The sequence below is a fragment of the Oryctolagus cuniculus genome, chromosome 14 (genome assembly GCF_964237555.1).
Source record: "Oryctolagus cuniculus chromosome 14, mOryCun1.1, whole genome shotgun sequence".
NCBI classification, from domain to species: domain Eukaryota; kingdom Metazoa; phylum Chordata; class Mammalia; order Lagomorpha; family Leporidae; genus Oryctolagus; species Oryctolagus cuniculus.
Genome location: NC_091445.1, coordinates 66,080,454 through 66,089,802, shown reverse-complemented (window position 1 = coordinate 66,089,802; position 9,349 = coordinate 66,080,454). Strand labels below are relative to the sequence as shown.

Genomic DNA, 9,349 nt, shown 5'->3' with positions numbered 1-9,349 from the left:
AGTTGGATTGGAAGCAGAGCAATGGGGACTCAAATCATAGGGCATTTTGCTAGCTTAACCCATGTGTCACAATGTTGGCCCCTTGGTCTCTATGTATTAACAAGTGATGATATCCATGATACACTGTTATAGAAAACAGCAATTATAGATTTTCTTTTTGTTTTAAAATGTAGTATGCATGGTGTATTATATGTTTATACAGATAGATATTACATTAAAGAGAGCCCAGAAAGAGATATCCAATTTTAACACTGGTTAACCCTGGAGATACGTTTACAGGGGGATTAATGCTTTTTATTTTAAACACTACTATTTAGCATTTAAAATCTTTTGTTTTTATTAACAATTTTTATTGTGTTTTAAAAAAAAATATATAGTTGGTCTTTTATTTGATAGGCAGGATTAGACAGTGAGAGAGAGACAGAGAGAAAGGTCTTCTTTCTTCCGTTGGTTCACCCCCCAAATGGCTGCTATGGCTGTCACTGCACCGATTGGAAGCCAGGAGCCAGGTGCTTCCTCCTGGTCTCCCATGCGGGTGCAGGGCCCAAGCACTTGGGCCATCCTCCACTGCCCTCCCAGGCCACAGCAGAGAGCTGGACTGGAAGAGGAGCCACAGGGACTAGAACCCAGCGCCCATATGGGATGCTGGTGCTGCAGGCGGAGGATTAACCTAGTGAGTCACAGTGCCGACCCCCTATAGTTGGTCTTTATTTACAGTTGCACAGCTCACAAGAACCTGAAAACAGTCTAAATGACTATCAACAGGAAACTGGGTGAAAATAGAAATTTTCTAACAAAATTATACAACATTCTAAAAGAATGCATTTAAGTGACCTACACTCTACAGAAATCATAACAATATTAAGGGAAAACTGTACATCTCAAAACATTACATACTGCATAACAGTTTTTTTAAAAGCTAAAAATAAATCCACAGCGGCAGGTATTTGGCCCAGTGGCAAAGTTGTTGGTTAAGGGGCCAGTGCCATAGAGTAGTAGGTTAAACCACTGCCTATGGCACCGGCATCCCATATGGGCACCAGTTCAAGTTCTGGCTGCTCTACTACTGTTAGAGTTACCGCCCGAAAAACGTCACCAAGAGACACGTCTCTTATGCAAACAGCAAGGGGAAGCTTTATTGATTATCCAGCATGCTGGGGCTGTCTGATCATACATGAGCAGAGCAGCCCCGAATAACCAAAGGTTAGGGTTTCTAAAGGCAAAAACTGCAAAACCGGGAAGGGGGGAATACATAGTTGCTAAGATCAAAAGAGAGTACATAAAATCAAAAGAGAGTATATGGTTACTGGGGTCAACATAACATAAAACCTAAGTGAAATTAATATTTATCATAATCTTGACAATACCAGTTACAATCTTACAAATAGCAATCAGGACTTGACATTAATGTAAGACACAGACAAATCACATCTTCATTATTAGCCCAGGTAACCCAGGTGCAACCTCTCTACTTTTAAGCTTGAGCAATCATGCTAGGGGGTTTTTGTGCTCTGCCAAGGGTGACGTAGTGCACTGCTATTGTCCGACTATTTGAGATCATAGTTTCAGACCAGAGTCTCACAAGGAGGGGGGGAGGGGGTGTGCTTTCTCAGAATGGAATCTCAAGTGCTCCAAAATGGAGTTCCTACTGTCAAGGTGCTACTTCACTCTGTCTTATTTTCACAGAAAAGAAACACCTCGTATTAGAACAGGGAAAATATTTAATTTTCTCCGATGTTTTCAATTCTGGGAGTGTTTGGGATAAAGAGGCTCACATAATGCCTGTCAGAAAGGCTGTGCCCCAGCCACTCTACTTGATTCTTTAATGGCTGACAGTTGTCTTGCCCTTTCTACACTGATCTCATTTCTCACACATCTATAGGCAGGTAATCCCTCCTCCCCCTGGACACTTCCAAACATGGCTTTGTGCTAATCCTCACAGCCTGTGAAAATGTTAAATGGCAGATGAGGATTAAGGCTGCAGATGGATGTAAATTGCTAAGTAGCTGATCTTTTTTTTTTTTCCAAATATTTATTCATTCATTCATTCATTCATTATTTGAAAAGCAGAGCTAGAGAGAAAGAGGGAGAGACAGAAATCTTCCATCCTTTGGTTCACTCCCCAGATGGTTGCAACAGCCAGCACTGGGCCAGGCTGAAGCCAGGAGCCAGGAGCTTCTTCTAGGTCTCCCATGACGGTAGCAGGGGCCCAAGCACGTAGGTGATACTCCATTGCTTTCCCAGGCCATTAGTAGGGTGCTGGATTGGAAGTGGAGCAGGTGGGCCACGAACCAGCCACCATATGGAATGCCAGCATTGCAAGTGATGGCTTTATCTGTTAAGCCACAACACTGGCTCCAGTAGCTGATCTTAAAACAGAGAAATTACCTGGATTGGACCACTGTAATCACAAGAAGTCCTAAAAGTAGGAGAGGGAGGTAGAAGAGAGTAACACAAAGTGAGAAACTATAATACACCACCGGCTTTGAAGGTGGAAAGGGGCAATAAACCAAGTGTTTGGGCAGATTCCAGAAGTTGAAAAAGGCAAAAACAAGGAGGTTGGTGCTGTGGCGCCAGTATCCCATATGGGCACCAGTTCCTCCGGGCTGCTCTTTTTCCAATCCAGCTCTCTGCTATGGCCTGGGAAAGCAGCAGATGGCCCACCTGCATGGGAGACACAGAAGCTCCTGGCTCCTGGCTTCAGCTTGTCCCAGCTCCAGCCATTGCGTCCAACTGCAGAGTGAACCAGTGGATGGAAAACCTCTCTGTCTCTCCCTCTCTCTGTCTGTAACTCTACCTCTCAAATATTTTTTTTAAAGACAGAAAAAAAGAAAAAGAAAAAGAAAACTGGTCTCTCCCAGAGCCTCCAAGAAAGGAAGGCAATCCTGCCAACATTTTAACTTTAACCCAGTGAAACCCTTCTTGTGCTAACCCAAAAAACCTTACTAATTTTGTATCCTGTTTCTTTAATTGTGGTAAGAACACTTAACATACTCTCAACAACACAGTGTACAATATAGTATTGTTAACCACAGGTGGAATATTTTACAGCTCTGGAACATATTCACAATTGCCTCTTCATACCTCTTGGTTAAAAGTCTGCTGGTTAAGCCACTAAATTTGTGGTACCTTTTTACATAGCTGCAATGGGAAAACAACACAACACAATCCAGAAAGTCTCTCCCCAAGACAGTTTGGTTCACCCTCTCAAATATTTGCCTCTTCTTTCTCTTCCTCATTCCCCAATGCATCTACTACCTCCAGGGCAGAAACTATACCCTGTAAACGTTTCTATTCCCAGCGCCAACAAAGCAGCCTAATACTTACTAGACACCAATCAATTGTGACCCTGTTGTAACTAAACCCTTGATTCCTAGTGTTCATCTTATTTTGCCAGCAGTTTGCCAATTTGCTAGAATTCTGAATGTGACAGGCCAAGAAATCTCATTTTGCTTTAGAAAGAAAACAGATTATACATGGTTATTTGGAATAGTATTTCCCAATTGATTCTTAAATGTTTGGCTGTTTTCTTGAATTCTTGGCAATGCTGGTGGCCTTTCTGGATAAGAGGTTACAAACGCAATAGCGTTTTTCAAGGTGGTCTGGGACCCACCAATTTCAAGCCCTGAAGGCGATTTTCATCGTACAGACTTCCAAGCCTTACCCAAATCTGGCATATCAGCTATATCGACAGCAGGATGCTGGAAATGATTTTCAACAAGTTTCACGTGTGACTGTGGCACAACGAAATCTGGGATCAAATCACTTGCCCCGACATTACTACAAAGTGCAATACAATCTGTCTTTCCCTTCGGATTCTAGGCTCCAGTCATTCTAAGGCCGGTCCGCGACTCCGCACTCCCAGCGACTGCTCACAAGAGAGAGGCAGCAGCAGCCAACAGTTCCAGGCCCGGAGTGCCGAGGCACCTGGAGAAGCCAGAGTCTCCTGCATAGGGATTCCAACCCTACCGAACACCACCAGCTTGCCGCGAACACTAGGTGCGAGCATCCGCAGACGGGGCGAGCCCCACACTCCAGAATCCCCTAATGGCTCCTGGAGTGGAATCCGGGATGCGGTGACCTCGCACTACGAACTAGCGAAACCAAAGCGAGCGGCCACAGGAGTCAGACGGGTTCAGTTCCAGCCAAACCGCGGTTCCGAGCCAAGGCGGGCTCCGAGAGGACACGCCCACCCTCTCGCGCGCTAATTGGGAGGCCTGCCCGTCTGCAGGGCGTTGAATCCCGATTGGTTTCGCCTGGCTCTGGACCCTCCTCTTGACCTCACGCTCAGTGCGACGACCGACGTTTAAGGACAGTGACCCCGCGCTCCACAGGAAGTACTTCCCTGGGCGGAAGCCTCTGAGAGCAATATAGCGGAAGTGCTTTCTCTTCCGGTCTCTTTGGTCTCGGCTGCAGAAGCGAGATGGTGAGTAGTTTCCTGGGCTTGTCGGAATCGGCGTCCATCCTTGTCTCCTGTGCCGTGCTGCCTGCTTTCTTTAGGGGAATGGCAAAGTTCCGGATAAAGGGAGCGGGTGGGCAGGAAAGCGGCATGCTGTGGGCCGCAAGATCTAGGAGAATGGCTCCTGGCCGATAGGTGTCCCGGGACCCGAGCCCTCCGTCTAGGAGCTGGATAGAGCCTCTCTCGGCCCCTTGCTTCTGTCTGATAAGTGGGGCCCTCTCGGAGCTTTGCCTTCCGATAGGAGGTAAGGGAAGCTAGGGAGAGTTACTGCTAGCGCCATACAGAGATCCTTTCTCAGAGTAGATTGTGGAACAGTACAGCTCGTGCTGAGGGCTTTACGTACAACGTGGAATGCCGGAGGTGGTTTCTAACTTGGCATTAATGAAACAAATCGGAAACACAGTCTCGGGCCATAGGAATGTTAGCAGTGGTTTTCCCGCGAAGTCAGAACACGTATAGAGACTGGCAGCTTTCCGAGTTGGTGATTCTGCTCCTTTACTCTGCAGACGAAGGGGACGTCATCGTTTGGAAAGCGTCGCAACAAGACGCACACGCTGTGCCGCCGCTGCGGCTCTAAGGCCTACCACCTTCAGAAGTCGACCTGTGGCAAATGCGGCTACCCTGCGAAGCGCAAGAGAAAGTGTGAGTGATGTTTTCCCTGACCAACAACGTTTTTCTTAAGGTCGTACGTTGGAGTCTTGGCTTTGAGTTACTCGGTACTTAAATCGGATGATTGTGTATTTGTGTGCTGATGAATGGACCAAAACTAAAGGTACTTTCGTGACATCTGCCAGTCTGTAAGTTACAGGGAAAACCGCTTGACACCTTTCTTAAACTTGCTTTTTAGATAACTGGAGTGCCAAGGCTAAAAGGCGAAATACCACTGGGACTGGTCGGATGAGGCACCTAAAAATTGTATACCGCAGATTCAGGTACAATTTTTATGTTTCCATTGTAACTGATTCTCTGGGCCTGGGTGAATAAGAACTTACATGTTTACTTGGCTAGAAAGGTTGCACTGATTAGTAGCGATGAGATGCATGAAGCTGTTTTTCTTGTAACTGTAGTTTTGGATCAGTTGATCTCAATTTTATTAATAGCTTACTAAATGATAGTATGAACTAAAATGCTGGAGCACAGTTTGAGGTAGATTCCCCTAAAATACTAGCATTAGGAATGCGTATACGTCTCAACTTGAAATTTCTCTAGGCAGTAGTGCATGAGTGAGGTTTGGAGTCAACACTTAACTTGGTTCGGCCTTCAGGTTTGTGGGCTTTGGACAAGTGTGCTGTAGAAGACTGTCCATGGTTGCTATTGTGTTTGTACAGAAAGATAGGGTCTTTTTTATTTGACAGGTGGAGTTACAGACAGAGACTGAGAGAAAGGTTCTCCCTCCATTAAGATAGGGTCTTAATCAAAGTTGAGGCCCTACAGTGTTTTTTTAAGTCATTCAGATAGATGAGATCTGTTTGAAAGGCAGAAAGATGGATGCCTGCCCTGCAGATTGACTCCCTGAATGCCTGCAACAGCCTGGATCTGGCTAGGCAGAAACCTGGAGCCAGAACTCAATCCAGGTTTTGCACATAGTTGCAGGAACCCTACTTGGAACATCATGTTGCCTCCCAGGGTGCACATTAGCAGGAAGTTGGAATGGAGATTGAAGCAGGGGCTCAAATCCAGGCACTATGATAGAGATGTATGAAGCAGCAGATTAACCACCAAATACCTGCCCCCCCTTCTAAAGCCTTTGCTTGTATTACTATTATTTGAGGGATTAGCAGTATTTTGGGATGATCATTTTTAAAAAGTCACAAGGCAGTTTGTTCATGGCTTTGTGAACACACTTAGGTTTGTTCTTAGGCTGAGATGATTTTTTCTTTTTGTACTCCTATGGACTTGGTGTTGTTGAGTGAACTACTATGATGCAGGAGCTAGGATGAACTGTAAGCAGATCAAGTTTGCTTAGTTTTTCTGTACCTCAAAGTAGATGTGAACATTGAGTTAAAATGTAAAGCCTTTGGTTAAAGCCATTTAGAAGACGTCTGCCATTAAAATATTCCCGTTATTTTGCTAGGTGAGAGTTACTAAGATTTAACCTTCACAGCACAAGGAAACAATTTGACAAGTAGCTTGGGTCGGTTGGCAAGCAATGGGTAAATGCTGTGCCAGTGATCAGTGTATCCAAATAATTTAATGCAGTTGATTATAAACTGAAATGGGTATCTTCAAGGAGATTGAAGTTAAATATTATCGCTTATCGGTGATGTCACAAATGTCTGAACTTATGAATGGCATACTGATTTTGACGTTTAACTGAGATAAGCTCATTTTGAGATATGTTTAACAAAAAAAAATAAAATGTGAGTATTTATGTTGCTGAAGTGCCCATTTTTGTTTTTAACACGGTGCAGGCATGGATTCCGTGAAGGAACAACACCTAAACCCAAGAGGGCAGCTGTTGCAGCATCCAGTTCATCTTGAGAATTTCAACAATTAGTCAAGCAATAAATGTTCTGGTTACAAAATATGTCTGGTGTGCAAAGGTATTTTTTTTTGTAGTCTTGTATCAGTGATTTTGAATTGCTGTAGTTGTGGAAGGGGGGTGGCTTAATTTCAGAGTTCAGAGTTCTTCATCGCATGTTCATCTGCTGTTTGATTTCAGGGGATGATTATCAATTATATTGGGAGGAACTTAGAATAAGAACATAAAGGTAGATGTTGAATAGCTGTTTTAGGGAAGGTTGCCATAACATCTATAATGCTCACGTGGGACCTAGCATGTAGACTGAAATTGGTGGGTAGACAAAAAAGTCAGTGTACAAAATATGTATTTAAGGATTTTGAGACAGTTTGTAGGGCTGTGTTTGAACAGAATGGGTTGAAGTGAGGAGACATCAACTTTGTTTAACTGCTGAAAATAAGAGCAATTAGAGGGAGGCCAAATGCTAGAAGAGCTATTTAAGGTAGTAATAGCCAAGCTGTGCTATCTGAATTGTAAATAGCCACTGTGTTAGCATGTGTGTTACTTAACCACATGATATTTACATATTATAATCTGAAGATTATTTTAACTCTTAGGTCTTCCTTTAGGTCACACTTTACCATTCAGTTGTACAGATTACTGGCTAGTTTCTATTGGGCTTTCTCCCAGTATCTGGAGACCTTGTAGAAGTTCATGGAAAATGCATAACACTGACCTGAGGATCTGTGAAATTGTTTAATGCAGAATCAAAGGAAAAGCAATTGACCTAAAGGGGTAGGATGAGAAAGGGGGTAGTAACACAATAAGGCCTGTTAATGTATGCAAAGTGAGTTTACCTCCCAGGCCAGTGCTACACTTGTTACTCTGAGATAAGAACCATATCATAGTTAATTAAGATTTACTGATTTATTTGAAAGAGTTACACAGAGAGAGGAGAGGCAGAGAGAGAGGTCTTCCATCTGGTTCACTCCCCAGATGGCTGCAACAGCCAGAGCTGTGCCGATCTGAAGCCAGGAGCTTCTTCCAGGTCTCCCACGTGGGTGCAGGGGCCCAAGGACTTGGGCCATCTTCTGCTTTCCTGGGCCATAGCAGAGAGCTGAACAGGAAGTGGAGCAGCGGGATCTCGAACCGACGCCCATATGGGATGCTGGTGCTTCAGGCCAGGGCATTAACCCACTGCACCACAGTGCCAGCCCCAGTTAGTGCTTTGATTCCTGATCTTCTCTTCCTGCTTCACAAAATTATGCTCTAGTTCTATTTAACACTTCTCAGATTATCTAAGTCCACTGAAAGTACCCTAATTTCCACATAAAATACAAGTTAGCACCTTCCGCCCTCACCATGGAGTGTGGACATTAACTTGTAACAACCTTGTGAACTGACAGTTTCAACAGTGAATCTGAGACCTGACTTCTAGGCTCTTCACTGCCCAGTTCTGCCTTTTGCAGTTTGGGTTATATGCTTCAAATATCACCCCAGTTCTCAAAATCAGATTGTTCCTTTGTACTTCATCTGACTTTATGGAAGTCAGTTGGTTTTTGTGGTTTTTTTGTTTTTTTTTTTGTTTGTTTGTTTTTTGTTTTTTGTTTTTTTTACCCAACCTGTAGAAAGCAGGGTACCCGTTTTTACTAGTTAGGTATTGCAGTTAAGAAAAGTAAAGAGGTGAAAGTGGGCCGGCGCCGCGGCTCACTAGGCTAATCCTCCGCCTTGTGGTGCCGGCACACCAGGTTCTAGTCCCGGTCGGGGCGCCGGATTCTGTCCCGGTTGCCCCTCTTCCAGGCCAGCTCTCTGCTGTGGCCAGGGAGTGCAGTGAAGGATGACCCAAGTACTTGGGCCCTGCACCCCATGGGAGACCAGGGTAAGTACCTGGCTCCTGCCATCGGATCAGCGCGGTGCGCCGGCCGTGGCGGCCATTGGAGGGTGAACCAACAGCAAAAGGAAGACCTTTCTCTCTGTCTCTCTCTCTCTCACTGTCCACTCTGCCTATCAAAAAAAAAAAAAGTGAAAGTATGAGGCTGTGATGTTTAAAACGTTAGAAAACCATTCCTTTATGCTTATCATAATTGCCCTCTAAATTGTAGCAAATAAAGTCACATGATCAGTTAAAGTCATTGAGTTACTAAAGCATAAGCATAGAATATGCCCATGAGGCATAAAAAAATCTTGTACGGCTATGACATAAATGGACAGATTTCTGTGAGAATATTGAAAAGGAGTGTTTGACCCCAATGAACAGGCTAAGATTTGAACCAGGTAGGAATCAGGAGTTGAACTGGCTCTCCTAGCAATGGAACAAATGTTTGAGTCACAGCCAGTCAGCATGGCATGGCCAAAAACCAGATGCTGTGACTTGTCAGGAGAATGGGAGGGGTTGGCAAGAGAAGAATTAAGAGGGATAGGCAGTGATC

At 44.4% G+C, this 9,349-nt stretch overlaps 1 protein-coding gene and 1 non-coding gene across 2 annotated transcripts; both read left to right on the top strand.

The window, feature by feature from the left end:
• Positions 1 to 3,827: 3,827 nt before the first annotated feature.
• On the top strand, positions 3,828 to 6,986 carry RPL37 (ribosomal protein L37). Its single transcript, XM_002713998.5, has 4 exons — positions 3,828 to 4,426; positions 4,966 to 5,101; positions 5,307 to 5,391; positions 6,871 to 6,986. Exons 1-4 carry the CDS (start codon positions 4,424 to 4,426, stop codon positions 6,938 to 6,940), a joined length of 294 nt encoding a protein of 97 aa, XP_002714044.1. The 5' UTR covers positions 3,828 to 4,423; the 3' UTR covers positions 6,941 to 6,986.
• LOC127492886 (small nucleolar RNA SNORD72) lies at positions 6,711 to 6,784 on the top strand. Its single transcript, XR_007922714.1, has one exon. It is a non-coding gene; the product is annotated as a small nucleolar RNA SNORD72 (small nucleolar RNA).
• Positions 6,987 to 9,349: the final 2,363 nt, after the last annotated feature.